The sequence below is a fragment of the Squalius cephalus genome, assembly GCF_949319135.1.
Source record: "Squalius cephalus genome assembly, chromosome: 17".
Taxonomy (NCBI): domain Eukaryota; kingdom Metazoa; phylum Chordata; class Actinopteri; order Cypriniformes; family Leuciscidae; genus Squalius; species Squalius cephalus.
In genome coordinates this window covers 20720627-20736829 of record NC_137138.1, presented here as the reverse complement: position 1 = coordinate 20736829, position 16203 = coordinate 20720627, and the positions used below count along the sequence as shown (strand labels likewise).

The 16203-nt window shown below is 39.6% G+C and overlaps 1 protein-coding gene across 6 annotated transcripts in view; it reads right to left on the bottom strand.

The window, feature by feature from the left end:
- The window catches only part of tenm2b (teneurin transmembrane protein 2b), a 253318-nt gene that overhangs the window by 3721 nt on the left and 233394 nt on the right, over positions 1–16203 (bottom strand). For all 6 annotated transcript variants that reach the window (XM_079898743.1, XM_079898744.1, XM_079898745.1 and 3 more), the window contains 15 exons: positions 13396–13606; positions 13187–13306; positions 12845–13106; positions 12274–12541; positions 11784–11927; positions 10103–10355; positions 9387–9407; positions 8846–9078; positions 7918–8072; positions 6156–7030; positions 5098–5273; positions 3440–3675; positions 2828–3124; positions 1097–2717; positions 880–1010 (listed from right to left, as the gene is read on the bottom strand). In XM_079898743.1, the coding sequence (XP_079754869.1) occupies positions 880–1010; positions 1097–2717; positions 2828–3124; positions 3440–3675; positions 5098–5273; positions 6156–7030; positions 7918–8072; positions 8846–9078; positions 9387–9407; positions 10103–10355; positions 11784–11927; positions 12274–12541; positions 12845–13106; positions 13187–13306; positions 13396–13606 (5003 nt within the window). The remainder of the gene's footprint in view (positions 1–879; positions 1011–1096; positions 2718–2827; positions 3125–3439; positions 3676–5097; positions 5274–6155; positions 7031–7917; positions 8073–8845; positions 9079–9386; positions 9408–10102; positions 10356–11783; positions 11928–12273; positions 12542–12844; positions 13107–13186; positions 13307–13395; positions 13607–16203) is intronic.

Genomic DNA, 16203 nt, shown 5'->3' with positions numbered 1-16203 from the left:
TCAATCTAAACTCTGCAGGAAACTGGACCTTGAGGGCCAGAACTGCTTTGAACTAGTACTTTGTTGACACTAAAAATGTTAATTTGTCAATTCTGTTTGTCCATTTTATAGCCTCACAAACTTCAATATTTGGATTTGGTGCTTAAGAAATGCTGATTTGGTGCTCTTATTGTTATCAATGTTAAAAACAGTTGTGCTCATTATTTTTGTGGAAACCGTGATTAAAAAAAAAAATCAGGATTTTTTGATTAAGTGAAAATTCAATGTTTGTTCAATAAACAGCAATTATTTGAAATAAATATTTTGTAACATTAGAAATGTGGTAACAATAAGGTTCATTAGTTAACATTAGTTAACTACCTTAGTTAACATAAACTAAGAATGAAAAATACTTATTTTTATAAAATTAATCTTAGTTCATATAAATCTCAACATTTACTAACTCGTTATTAAAATCAAAAAGGTTGTATTTGTTAACACTAATTAATGCACTGTGAACTAACATGAACTAACAATGAACATCTGTATTTAAATTAACTAACATTAATAAAGATTCATAAATACTGAAGCAAATGTATTGCTCATTGTTATTTCATGTTAGTTAATACACTAATGTTAACCAATGAACCTCATTTATACCATAAATGTCATTACTCTCCCTTTTTGTGTCAATTTAGTACATCCTTGCAGAATAAAGTAAAAAAAAAAAAAAATTTCTAACAAATATTTCACATAACTGTCTTTACACATTTTTTTTTTAAATTAGTGATAATATTGAAAGTAAATAAATAAATAAAATTTAAAAAAATGGTAAAGCCATTTGCTCAGCAAATGTCGACAAATTACTTTATTTAAAAAGGAGCGCCAACTTTAACTCACCTGAGTATTATCCAAGTCCTGACTGGCAAGTATCTCATAAGGAGGGTCAACAAAATAAAGCGAGTGTCTAGGAAACCCTGGTATGATGTTGCTGAGCTGGAAGCCAAACATAACCAGCCAACTCTTCACATCTGCAAGACAAACCAATATGAGTTATTTATACATCACTTCTGTTCAGCCCACCAATACCAAGCAGGAAGCTTTATCACCCTCTCACCTGTCACATAGTTTTTCACATCAATCATTTCGCTGAGTGGATTATTGTTCTTGAACATATACAGGTTGAAAGGAGCTGGCTCTTTGCCTATCTTTGGCCACAAAGTATGGTCAGGTGCAATCCATCTTCCTGCCAGCACATCATAGTCTCTCTGGGCAAAGTGAACCAGCTTTGTGAGAGGATCATAAAGCCCTCCATGAAAGCCCAATATGAGCTGGAAATCCGGGTTGGAATCATGGTAGATCTCGCCGTATGCCGTGTACTGCATCTGCTTGACCATCTGCCCATTGCTGCTGAAGATGGCCAGTGGAGTGCCTACGTTGTCGGAGGCGATGTAGTATTCCTCCCCACCGCTGACCTCCATAGCGAACAGATGACCCTGCAGGTCATAGTAGAAGGAGGTGATTTCAGCTCTCGAGTGGTTGTAAACATGGGTGACCCGAGTGGGGTAGTTCAAGTCGGCGTAGAAGTATTGCTGATGCTCGCCTTCATTAGTTCTGCGGGAGACACGGCGGCCCAAGCCATCATAGCGGTAGCGGACACTCCAACCCCCTGCCGTGCGGCTGTAAGCTCGCTCGAGAAGACCTTTGGAGTTGTACTCGAAGATATCCGAGCCCCTCTGTGCAAGCATGCCATCCTCATCGAGCTGATACTGCATATCACCGAGCCGCGTGATTCGGTCTCGAAGATCGTAGCGTAGAGGCAGCAGACGGGCACTGTTACCAGGGTTTAGCAAATGAAGATTGCCATTTAGGTCATAGCTGTAGCGCCACGTAGACCAGTCGTCAACTTTGACGCCCACAAGCTGCCCGTCACCGTCATATTCGTAGCGGTACTGTGTGGTATTAGCATAGGGACCGATCTTCAGTTCACGTTTGATAACACGGCCCATGCTGTCATACTGCACCGTCATCCAATACATCAATGAGCGGAAGATCTCGTACTGCACTTCCTTGATGCGGCCATGTGCGTCAAAATGCTTACTGAGTGTCATCACAGCCGTAGTGATGATTTGGTTGATGTCGTAGTATATGATGCCAAACTTGCCAAAGTGTTCGACCTTACCGGATATCTCATCGTAGCGGTACAGGTCCACAGAAAGTGGGGTTTCCCCTATTACCGGCTTTATGCTGGCCACCCTGAAGCTGTTGTCATGATAAGTGTAGTCAAAGCGAGCGTTGACCATTCCTTCCTCTGAGAAGCGGTACATCTGTTTGTCCACTAGGGGGCCCAGTTTGCGATAGCGAATGGTGCAAGAGAAGCCTCCACTCTGCAAGTTGACCATTTTGAGCACTCCAGTCGTCTCATCATAGCCAAAGGTAACCGCAGTGGCATCATACAGCACCTCCGAGAGCTTTCCCAGCTTCCCGTACTTGTAGAGCACACGCCGGCCTGTTCCAAGGTAGAAAATGGCACGTGGACGGCCATCCTCACTAAAGTCGTGGATAATGGTGGCATTACTCTCTGGGGGGTTGTAGGTGTTGCGAATGTAACCAACAGACACATGAGTGGCCATAGTGTGTCTGGCCATACTCGGCATAGTGACTGCCGTGAGCCGGCCTGCTGTGTCAAAATCAAAGACATACTGTTTCTGACTCTGCTGGAGCAGCAATACCATGGACTGTAGAGTGAAATAGAAAGAGAAAAATTAAAAAGGTGAGCAAAATACATTCATACATGAGTACTGTAGGAAAAACAAATCTCCACTGCAGTTGAAAAAAGTCAACTCACTTTGTCCATGTAGCTGAAGCTCCACACTTTCCCATCAACAAAGGTTCGAGACAAGATCCGTCCGAATGTGTCGAACTCACTTTTCTCGCTCATGCTGCCCCTCTGCAAGCCCACCAACCGTCCGGTGGGTGAATAAGACACATTGACCAGGGCTAAGCTGCTGCTGGGGAGCCAGGTGGCTGGTCGGCCTTGGGCGTCGTAGATGATCCTCAGTGTGAATTTGCGGTGGTCATCGTAGATCTTCTCAGTTCTGGTGTTGCGGTCATAGTCAATGGACAGAAGGTTTCTGCTGTGGACCTACGGGAAAACATTTAAGGTTTTTCCAAGATCTAAACTCCAAATTCAAACATCAAATGTTGAAATTTTACATAGCAAATCTCAACTGACTGTCTCAAAATCTGTCTCAAATCTCAACTGTTTATATCATCGCCAAATGTAAATTCTCCCATCGCCCAGCTCTGAACTGCCACATGTGGACTATTAGGCATTAAAGTATTATAAACATTAATATTATGAATTTCTATGAAGCTGCTTTGAAACATTGTTTATTGTGAAAGCACTATAAAATTGACTTTACTTGTAAACTAATCAATGGTAATATGAAAAACTTACGCGCAACTTTCTGCCAAACACAGTGACCTTGCCCTTGGTCAGCTCTTTTCTCATGCGCCATTCAATTGAGTTGAGGCCGCTGTCAGTGGGTAGGGTGATGTTGCGCCTCCCGATGGTCGGGCTCACAGATCCTGCAAGGACGTGGGGCTCAGTATGAAAGCTGATGCCCATCCCATTAGCATAGGACACCCGCAGTGTGCCGTTGTGGTACAACTGATAGCTATTCCGCACTTGGTCTGTGAAAACATAACAATAAATTGTAAAAGAGGTTGGCAAGGATTATAAAACCAGATTATACTCTTTAAATAATACATTATAAACAACCATTATTTAATATTTCACATAACATTATGAATGTACACATGCACACTACTGTTCAAAAGTTTGGGATCCGAAAGATTTTTTAATGTTTTTGAAAGAAGTCTCTTATGCTCACCAAGGCTGCATTTATTGGATCAAAAACAGAGTAAAAACTGTAATGTAAAATACATGTTTTCATTTGAATACTTTTTAAAATGTAATTTATTCTTGTTATGGCAAAGCTGAATTTTCAGCATCATTACTCCAGTCTTCAGTGTCACATGATCCTTCAGAAATCATTCTAATATGCCCATTTTCTGCCTTAAGAAACATTTCTTATTATTATCAATGTTGAAATTGATTTTTTCAGGATTCTTTGATGAATAGAAAGTTAAAATAACAGCATTCATTTGCAATATAATCTTTTGTCAATTTACTGTCTGAAACTGAAACTTTACTGTCAATAATTGTAATGTGTCCTTGCTAAATAACAGTATTAATTTATTTAAAATCTTACTGACACCAATCTTTAAAACGATAGTGAAATGAATATGAAAATATATAATTACAGTTTCATGTGATGTATATACAGTACATGAACTACTGTTTATCTGTGAAGTATTTTACAATGTAATGTTTGTATTAAGGCAAGTTATTATGAAGAGTTCCCTAAAACCAGCCTCATTTCATTTAGTATGAAGCATTAGGTCTGATCTGACAGTCTATTGTGCATTAGGGGAAACGCAGCACTGTGGGGCGGATATGTGTAATGCGGCTTTTGGTTATAAAGAAGATTTAGCTTTGGCTAAAAGCAGCACAAACATCTTCAGTTCCATTTACAAGCTATAATTGGATCAGACGCGGCTTTCCACTGAAATTTACCTGGGAAATACAATCATGTACAATTTTAAAGTCATAAAAAAAATCCAAGTGCATTTTGGTATACTGCTAACAAGCAGATGGCACCCAAAGGGTAGATTTTCATGTAATTTGTCTTGAGTAAACAGCAAAAGCATACTCTTTACAGGAAGTACAAGTAAGTTGCGTGAGAAAATCCATCAACAACACATAATCCACTGGATATAAAGAAAAGATTTTAAGCTTTCAAGCTTTTGCCTCCTGAAAGAACCCCTAAAGGACGCCTATGGTAAATTGTAAAATGGGGATTTTTCTGCTCTGCTGGATTCCACACATTCAAACAATGTGGCTTCCCTGTGGGTAGTAAAGAGAAAAATCAGTCTACCTGCCTGCTGTGTGTTTTGGTCTTAATGGATGTGATTTAAAGGAGAAATGGGGGGGGGGGGGGCATCAGCATGAGATCTGGACTGAGATTTGTTCTTTGTGTTCTGTGTGTGTACCTTGAACCACAGTGTAGGACGCCTCTACAGATGAGAGATTAGTGATGACCGTGACATCATCATCTCGGTTTGAGCTCTCCATGTCAATATTGATGGACTCCTCCATCTCACGGCGCAGACTGGTCACCACACCGGTGGGATATGTGACGTTGGTTAGACGACCCTCACTGTCGTAGCTGTGAAGAAGAGAATCAAGACAAAACTCACTATGATTGTAATAAATAGTCAGCAGTGTCTGTAAAAATTAATTATTTTTAAAATTAATTTATAATTCATTTGTAATGTTTTAAATAGTTTAAAACCAGTGTGATCTTAGTTTTATTTAAATAATATAGCATTATTATAGTATTTATTCATATTTTGAGTAATTTTGCTATGCACTTTTATCATTTAAAAAAAATATTTCTATACAGCTTTATTTTATTTTTTTATTTTAGTAACTGTAATGCTTCGACTTAAACCTCAGTTAATTGCCAAGGATTTTTTTTTTTAAGATTAACTAACTATTAATAATTCTAGTTTTAGTTAGCAAAACAGTTTGAAAAAACAACTGCAATGTTACTTCATCTATTTAAGAGTCTAGAGCAGTTCTTGCATACAAACACTAGGTGGCTGTGCTGTGCTGCAAAAACATCCTCTGCTCTGACAGTAGACGAAGATACCAGGCAGATGATGATAACCACAGTGCTTAGACTCATAAAAAGTCCCAATTCATCATTCACGAGAACTACCATGATGAAAACACCATGAGAATCTGGGGTGCTAATTCTGAACAGTTGCACCCCTTTTGCGCTCAACATTTCAGCAAAAAAACCTGCATTATAATCACTCTCCAGGTTAACATCCATCTAAGTAAATGTCAGTCTTTTCAGTGCAAACAGGCCTCCTATTATGTAAATTGGTCTTATTATAGATTACCTTATTAACATATGTCAATAAACATTGCACTATTACTTCCCACGAAAAGAGATTTTAATGCACATTGCATCAGTAATTTATCAAAAGATTTTTCTGCATTTTAAAAAGTTCTGTTGTCATATCCCACATTTCATACTCACTCGTAAAAGTTGGTCCATCCGGTCTCATCCGACTTGGAGGCTAAAAGTTCAGTGTTAGCATCATAACTGAGCTGTGCCACCTCCTGGCTGAGGGCGGACAATGAACGTAGGCTGCCGGCTGGGTCCATTCCCAGTGTTACCACCTGGTTCTCTGGCAACAGCACAAGCCTGATGGAGCCAGACGCCTCCCTCCTCACCCGAAGTGTATTGTTAGAGGCATCGGTAACTGCCGCTAACTCACCGTCCAGTCCGTAGGTGAAGTTATACAGGGCCAAGCCGGTAATGAGGCTAACCGTTTGCTTATGAAGACCGTCGGAGCCAAACACATAAAGCTCCTGTTCTAGAGATGAACCCACTTCATATTGTCCACTTGCTGTGGCGTTGGGCCGGTTACTGCGGACCGAACGCACACGGATGTTGTTCAGGTCAGCTATGTACAGGGTACCATCCGGTGACACCGCCAGCGAAGCGGGACAATTGAGGCCGGCGTCTGCAGCGTAGCCCTCATCTCCTGAGAAACAGTTGCAGTTGACGTCATTCTTGCAGTCGCATTCGGAGGCGGCGCCGGCTAGCAGGGAGATCTCGCCGCTGGTGCTAACCTGCCGGATGCGGTTGATACGCTTCTCGTCGGTTTCGGCAATGTAGAGCACACCTGTGTGGGAGATGGCGATGGCTGTGGCGCTCTCCAAGGCAGAATGGATGGCTAGTTTGCTGAGCGAGTAATCAATGCCAGGGACCTGGCAGTGCATGGGCCGCCCTGCAATAATGCTGACCTGGTGGTTCTCAGAGATACGCAGGATGATGTTGTTCTCCAGCACGTACAGAGAGTTGTCCATAGGGTTGATGGCCAGGTCTGTAGGCCACTCCAGACGTACCTGAAACATCAAATGTTAGATAAACATTAGAGGAAAAAGTACATGAACACAAAAAAGTACTATAATTGGGGATGTCGAGCAGTTGTGGTACGTGAGTGTAAATTCAGCTTTGACGAGGGGTATTTTTCAGCCTCTGCTTTTGATATCGCTCTGTTCATTTTATCCCTGTGTCTGGTCAGATGGGATGCATTTTCCATTTCTGGCAGTAGATTTCCTACTGGCATTTAAAAAAAATTGTGTTACAGATTCTTCTGAGTGGAACGAATCAGCGGGCCTATGAATTTATTACAATGATGACAAATGATGACAGCGGCTTGATTGATAATCCAGTTCCATTGTTTGTCACTGTCATTGTCAAACGTTAATACCCAAAGAGAGACTCTGACAAGCAAATATTGGCTAGTGCCAGCTCAAACACGCAAGGATGAAATGTAAAGAAAACGCATTTCGCAGTGCAGAATGAAATGAACAGGCTGAAATGTGTTCACACAACTGTGTTTGAAAGCTTATCTAATTGCTTCATGGGGCCTGTCAATTGTTTCATTAAATTTATAGTAAACAAGTTAATTATTAAAAATATGTTGGTTAAACGATCATTTTCTGTATTTTTACTTTTCATTTTGTATTAATTACACTTTCCATTAATACTTCAATAAAGACATTATCATTAAAATGCTTTTTTAACAAATCACACACTGTGTAAATTAATAATGATCAAACTAGCTCAAAAATTTCGAATTTAGAATATGCTCTCGTACAAAAATGATTTCTCTTTGATAGCATAAAATGATAACTAACAATGTTAGTTTTAATAGATTGAGAGATTTCAGGAAGCTGAATCTTGCTTGATGTGCAAGTGCAAGATAGTTGAGGAAAGTCATTACAACCTGGCTGACGTCCATGCTGGAGTCACAGCTGAGGGGCCTGACTGCAGTCAGGTCATTGGTCTTTATCAGAGTGGAGATAATGCCATTCTGATCCACTTTTCGTATCATTGTTGCATCCACAAAGTACATCAGGCCATTCTTATCCAGTGCAACACCTGCATGAAAGTAAAGAACTCAAAACTTGTGCATAAAACTCATTAAGACATGCTACAAATTGCATGAGACATGTATGACTACAACAAAGTAGGACACATTCACCAGGTATTAAAAGGGAGGTTCAGACAGAATAATTATCTTTTATAATAATTACCTAATAATTATGATAATTTTCTTCTTAAACTTCTCGTCAGTGTCACAGAAATCACTCCTGACTCTTCTCAAGAATATCAATGCGCCCTAAGTCTCTGATTATTTCCCTCCTATTCTGATAATCCCTGGAGGAAAGGTGTTTTTAAAGGCAAAATAATTAGTAGTCTATGTGTGTAGGAGCAATGACCTGGAAAAGAGTCAGACTGCTACAGTTTGATTCACGCTGTCATGGTGATCATGTCTAGAATGCGTTTTATTCTGAGATAAGAAGGCAGAGTTGGTCTCTGAGTGCAGTCGGCTAACCTTACGATCTCTCTTTACCTTCTGTGTCATTTATTTTTCCTCACATCAGTGGGCCATGCTGGGCTTAAAGAATGATGTCTGGAGTCTAGAGAATTACAGGTTACTGAGGTTTGTGATATCGTAGAAAATGACAGCATCTGGTAACTGTCTAAGGAATTAAATGGTAAAGGTTTATAGGTTCATGGAAAATAAAAATGTGTCTCAGACAGCGTAGAAATGCTGTCTCAAAAGCTGATTCTGAAGAAGTTCAGGCATTTATGTCTCACTCAACTCACAGAATGAAAAGAAAACGGGTATATTTCTTAAAAACCATCACCTCTCGGGCTCATTAGGGTTGCCTCCACTGCCTTGCCTCCGTCGCCACAGCGAGCCTCATCGAATGGGACACACTGCTCTCCCGTTCCCGCCACCACCTGAGCGTTCTCCAGCAGTGGCCGCGCACCATTCAGAGAGCGTATGCGGTAGATCTGCCGGGAGTTGGTGTCTGACAGGAACAAAGAACCCGACACAGGATCCACTGCCAAGTAGTACTTATGACTTGGACTGTTGCTATGGAAATAGGGCAAATTGGGAGAATGTCTCTTAATAAAAACCTCTGACGAACAGCATGGTTACCTTGGTGAACATGATGAAATGTGAATAGTTCATTGCAGGTAAAGTAATTGGAGCTCAAAAAAGAAACCACTTTGATAAAAAAAGAAAAAAAGAGTGAAATTCTGCTACATAGAATGAACTAGAAAACAGCTACAGAATAGGGCACAAGCATAGAAATCTGCACAATACGTTTTATTTTTTAAATTAGCATGCTATTTAGACAAATGATGAATATTTTTACATTAAGCATTTATTTTAATTACCTGTGTCTCAAATCTTTATTTCTTCATGGAGCAGTGAAAGAGAAGAGACAAAAAAGTATGCATCAATTAAAAAAATCATTAAAATATATTATTGTAAAAGTTATTCTAGTAGTTAAAAACCTCTTTATTTAATAAATGTCCTTGGTATAGTAGTGCATGATTCATCAAGGCATGTTCATCAAACTGCAATAACTATTGGCTTTGTGGTCAGCTATGGTGCTCATGACAGACCCGGATTTCTCTCTCTCCCTTAATTTCCTGTCTCCCTCTACTTCTGTGTCTACCAATAAAATGTCTCCACACCCCTGAAATGACCAATAATAACAGCCCACTTTTCATGGTTCAATTCAATTCTGATGGATAAAATCAACTTCAAAAAGTAACAAAAGTTTCAGGCCAACATATTAAAACAGTTATTTTAAATTGTATATAATAATATTTCACAACATACTATAATATACTGTGTAATTCCAAACTAAATTCAAAAAAGCATGAAGCTTGAAGAAAAGTGTGAATGATTATTTTTATTCTTCAGTAAAGCTTTTTCTGTCAGTGGATCATGCATTTTTGATCTGATTCTATTTAATTTTTTAACTCCAGACACTTATTTCAGCTGAATATCGAGTTGTGCTCAGTAATGCGTTACATTATAGAGGTGAAATGCATTAAAAATGCTGTATCATGTTGTCTTTAAGTGTGCATCCTATCAGCTTTACCTGAGCTCCAGTACAGCTGTGGTATTGAGGGAAGGATAGACCCTCCGCACAAAGTTAAGGTCACCCACGTACAGGTTGCCCTCTCCATCACAGGCTACGGCCACCGGCGCCAGCAGCTTGTTGCCCTCTGCCATTCCACTGCAGCTTGGGCAAGAGATGCTGCGTCTTCGGCCGTTACCCATAATGCTGTTTATGATGGGCGGCTGCTGCTGGGAGAGGAAGATGTTCTCGCCGCTGCCCTTATGAAGAATTGCTGTGTGAAATAAATCAAACACTGTCACTAAATGCAATTGAGTGAGATTTCAAACATGACATATTTCTTAATGGTCTTTACACGCACAAATGTGATGCTTAAATGAAAGCATCAATTTCTACACTGTGACATATTTATTGCATTTCTTGATCAATAGCGTGAAACCAGCAGTCATTAAAGACCTCATAATCATCAATAATGACAAAAAAAAAAAAAAACTTGCTGGGCCCTTAAACACAGAATTTCACCCTAATACAGTGATGAAATTATGAGCAGTGACAAATGTGCAGAAAAAGAGCAACATTAGGCAGCGTGTTCATGTTATTTTATAGTCCACTGGCATGCCCTCCATCCCTGTGTCCTTATTTGACTTCCCACTAGCCAAGCTCCAATCACAAAATCCTGAAGATACACAGGTGTGAAACAGTATGCATAACTTCTTTTCTATAATAGTGCTTAATACCAACACTTTTTACACAGTTTGAGAAAATAAACAGTTTTTTTTCTTGGAGAAGCTTATTAGGCCTTGAGCTGCAGGGACGACCTGTCTATTCTTCATTGTCAAATGTATTTCACAAAAATAAGTGCTTAAGTCTTCAGGTCGTTCAGGATTACATGAAAACGACAGACAACAGTTTGAGTAGGGATGGAGCTAAACTTTGCAGTACAGGGGCCTTCAAGGAACCATCCATGTTCTAATTACTCTCATATCATGGGCCCTCTTAACCTGTAAACATATCAGTCATTAGAACGCCATAGGGTTCTCCTGACACTTATCAATGTGTATTTTTGTTAAACTGCAACATAATATGCAAGATTTTGATTTATTTTATTCACATGCATTATGGGTGTATGTGTGAGACGGCCAATTCACAAAGAAATATCGTTGCTGTGTTCGGGATGCCTATTTTGAACTTGGGTACTTGGCGAGGAGATTTATGCACACATATGTCTGTAAAATACTTTTTTATTGTGTTTCTTTTTTCATAAATATGTATAAAATATTTTTTGTTAAGCTGACACTGTATGTTTTGTCCACCTACCATTACATATTAAATGTGTAAACCTAAAAAAAACTATGGTTGTCAGTTCTCATGATTTCTGATCGGTCTTCAAAATACAAAACGAAACAGTATTAATGTACAATTTGAGAAATAAATAAATTGTATTTTTATATTATTTTATTTTAAATTCTTCTGCAGACTCTCTTGGAGCTCCCAGCAACCAACTGAACCCCAATGTACCACCCAAAATGCCACAGTAACCCTGTTGTGTATAGCTGATTTCATAACGTCCAGTAACAGTCCAATAACAAGTCCCACAATTAATGTATTTCCATGGCTGATCATTGATGTCATTTGTGAGTTCTCATGCCTTTTCCTATCGAGCAGATTAACTTTTGTTTGAATGGGTGTTTCAGTATCGTACCACTGCGGACGTTCAGCATGTGGTGTTTGTCAAAAGACCAGCCGCCCAAGTTCGAGGGGTTGAGCTCATATCCCTGCAGCACAGCTGTCCTCTTCTCCCACAGGATCTGACTGGGACATGTCTCATACTCGTACCCCACAGACACTAAAGAGAAAGATTGACAGATTGAAAGAGGGATAGGTGAAGAAATGTGAAGAATGAAGGAGAAAATGACAGATAGGGAAGACACTTAGAGGAAGAGCAAAGCTGTACTATCTTAATTAAACACTCCATCACTGAGCGGGGACATAACAATTCATTAGCTCACATGAGGAACTTGCCGCTGGCATACACAATAATGGATGAGAGACAGACAGTCTCATTAAACTGAAACTATCTGTGGTTTGGAGCTCAAATTAAGAGAAGACACTGGGGAACAGACAAAGGCGTAGACAAGAAACAAGATAACAGCTGAAATACACCTGTTTCCATGACTCCATATATCACTTACCCAAAGCCTCGGTCAGGCCGTGCACCCTCTGCCTGTAGGCATCAGTCTTGTCCCAGATATAAGTGTATGCCAGGTTAGGAGAGGCATGGAACCATTTCTGGAGGAGATGGCCCTCCACGGACACCATCAGGTGCACTTTGGCCAGACTGAGAGGCACTAGAGCTGGAGTCATTATCACCTTAAGCAGTGAGAGGTAGCCTGAGGTCCTGGAGCTCAGATAGCAAAGTTTAAGGCTAGTGCCGGGAATTTCCACCTGCTCGTGTAGGACCTAGACAGAGAGAGAAAGGAAAAAGTAATGCCAAGAATCAAAAATTCTTGCAGCTGCCGTCAGTCTTGAAAAACGGCCTAAGAAAGGAGATAAAAGAGATGGAAAGTGAGCAGCTGAGAGAAACTGTAATTGCGAGAAGGTATGAGAAAGTAAATGGGTCAAAGGGAGTGAAAACGGAGAGTGAGTGAAGAGGAAGAGTGATAGAGAATATAAAATGCAAATAAAAAGCCAACAGAAGAGTGTAATGACCTACACGAACATGACAGAAATTAGATGTTATTAGATCGGTGTTGAATGTGGCACCTGGCTCTCAGGGAGGATGTGTCTCTCTGAAGGGTTGGAGCTGAAGAAGGAGGACAGTGGGGAGGGAAGCACCACAGGATCGGGCCTGACAAAACCACTCAGGTCACATCTGGCTGTGGTTTTCTCTTCTGTTTGTAGCACCAGAGTGTCCATTGCGTAGAAGCGATTCCAGGGCAGCCACACCGTCCGCTCCTGACTCAGAAACGGAGCCCGCTCGAAACGTAAAGTAAGAGAGCCTCCGCCGTTGGCCACCAGATCAAAACTAGGGAGAACCGGCACAGGAAACATACTTCAGCACATATTCAATAGCAAAAGGGGTTCAAATAAATTGAAGTCACTCACGTGCCATCCTGGCGGGTCATGGTGTGACCATAGTAAGGGTACTTCACAAAGGTCACGTTGACGCCCACCAAAGGAGTGCCATCAGAGGTCAAAACCTGACCTCGAATTAGAGATGCCAGGCTGCAATCACGCACACAAATACAAAAAGTAATATTAGAGCATGATAAACCATGTCTTTAGTCCATCAAAGGACAGGGCAGATGAGGTACCTGGCATTGAAGGGGTTGATTCCTGGGATGATGTGAGTGCTGTCTTTACCCACAAGCATCTTGATTCTGTCATAAAAGGAAGGGACTTTCTGGACCTCTGATTGGCTCTGCTGAATGACCTGGAGCGGGTCACGTGATCCACGGCACAGAGGATTGGTCACACAAGAGCTCTGCGTGCAGCAGTCCGGATCCATGCAGTCAACAAGACCATCTGAGTGGAAAAGATGTCACCACATGTCATAAAAACTTCAGATCTGTAGCATGCATTAGCAGTGAGACATTAATTTTGTATGAAAATAAACCCACACTAGAGTTGTCACGATACCAAAAATTCATTTCTTGATAGAAATGCCAGTGTCAATATCTCAATATCTACTAAATATATTTTTGTATATATTTTAGCTGAATTTTTTGCATTTTTGCAGAAAATGTTCTAATGTACATTACCATTCAAAAGTTGTGTGCTCAGTAAGATTTTTTTGAAAGCAATTATTTTATTCAGCAAAGATACATTCAATTGATTAGTTACAGTAAATGCATTTATAATGTCTATTCCAATTCAGTTCTGTTCTTTTAAACTTTCTATTAATCAAAGAATCCTAAAAAATATTAAGCAGCACAACAGTTTTCAACATTGATAATAATAAGAAATGTTTCTTGAGCAGCAAATCAGCATATTAGAATGATTTCTGAAGGATCATGTGACACTGAAGCCTGGAGTAATGATGCTGAAAACTCAGCTTCACCATCACAGAAATAAACTACATTTTAAAATATAATAAAATAGAAAATAGTTATTTTAAATTGTTCACAACCTTATTGTTTTTGATATATGCAGCCTTGGTGAGCATAAAAAAACCCATCTTTCATTAACATTAAAAAAAATTGTACTGACACCAAACCATAGTCAATGTCTAATGTACAGATACTATATTTTGACATATGATTTTTTCGTCTCACCTGTTTGCATTAAAATAACCTTCTGAATTTACATTAATATTTCCTAATGATAATAATTGTTTAATTGAAAGTGTGCAGCTGCATTTTGCCAAAGTACTGAATTTAGTTTGTACTTAATATTTTCAATACAAAAATCTAGTATTGACTTGGTTCCAGAAGTACCAGCACATTTGACATCCCAAGCACACAAAGTTTCATGATTTCAGAGTGGCAGATGGTTTAAAGCGACTTCTGAAGTCTCTCTGTTCGGCTGCCATCTTATTCTCAGAGTGTGTACTTTTGATGAACCCTTCTCAGTTCAAAACCCAGCACTTCTTTGAAGTCAAGAGAGGGAGACTAATAATGTGATTTAAAAAAAAAAAACCATAATGAGCTCAAATGCAGAATTTCTTATCATTATGGAAATTAAATTGAACAAATATATTTATTTTTCCCTATTGTGGTAATGAGCCCAGCTGATTGAAATGATCACTGAATCGAATGATGCTAGTTCCGCTCTCTCTACCCCTCAGTTTCACTTTTAGAGAACTTGCATCAAAGTCACAGAGGGCATCGCTCACACCCCTGAGAGCTTCCCTTCTCGTTTCATCTTTCTCTCTGTCTCTTCCCATCTCTTACTGGCTGCATATCGCAGTGCACTGTACAGGTACATGCACACCCTTTCAACCCTTCTCCTTAAATGGGTCTTTCTTGATCCGGAACAAACTCGCAGCAAGCGCCTGTTGCCAGAGACGTTTGCTCCATGTTGTTTTGCCTGGTGCTCTCTGATCTTTGAAACCACAATGAAGTAACCCCCAAACGAAGGGCAAACAAGAGAGAGAGAAGAAAAAGACGCTTTTCTTTGTGCTGTTTGAGTCTGGGATAGACTGAACATTGCCTTCAAATGTCTGCTTTAAGAAGTATTTTGTGATCATCTTTAAAATTGAATCCACAAGAAGTACAATTAAGATTAAATAAATTGCATTACAGCCAATTCAATTAAATTAAATCACACGTTTGATGGTCTAGCAGAGATTGAGATTCCTAATCCCCTTCCCCCTTCTATATATCATTTTCTCTCCCTATTCTAATATGAAGGAATATTTAGATTAAAGGGCCTAAAGTATTTTCACATGCTCTAAGACTAATGTGACAACAATGTGATACCAATGGTTAGGGGTTTGTTCAAACACCCGCATGTTTGCCGGACCATGTAAGTAAGAGAGTGAGAGAACGATAAAGAGAAGACAACGCAGAGAAAACAAAAACATTTTAAAACAAGACACAACAAAGAGCTCCATCTAAAAGCCCCTCTGTGCTGTTTATTGGTCTAGGGGAGACACTCAGTGCTTAGGGCTGACTCTGAACATCCACCCGTTATATAATCATTCTGCCTTGCGGTAGTTTCAAATCCCTCACTCTGCCAGCCAACAGACGCATCACCTTTTCATACGGTTGACTGGAGCTGCTCTATCTTTTTTTTTTTTGGACAAATCTCAGAGTAAAATCCATTCTTTATGAGTGGGGAGTGGATGGCAAGGCATCAATTCTTTTAGAGCAGGGTTTCAAAAACTGGGATTTGTGAGGGAGCTGGGAGTTTATGAAAAGATAATAATGAATAAAAAAAATAAAAAAATAAAAAAATTATATATATATATATATATATATATATACAGTGCAATGCATAAGTGAATACACCCATGCTAAAGTTGACTAAAAAGAGGAATAAAAAATCATATTTTGGAAATTGAACGTAATGCCTTAATTAAAAAAATTAGGAAAAATCCAACCTTTAAGGACACCAATTTTCTTTGTGAATGAATAATGTATCGTAAATAAATAAATGTTCTTCCTTAAAATACATGGTGC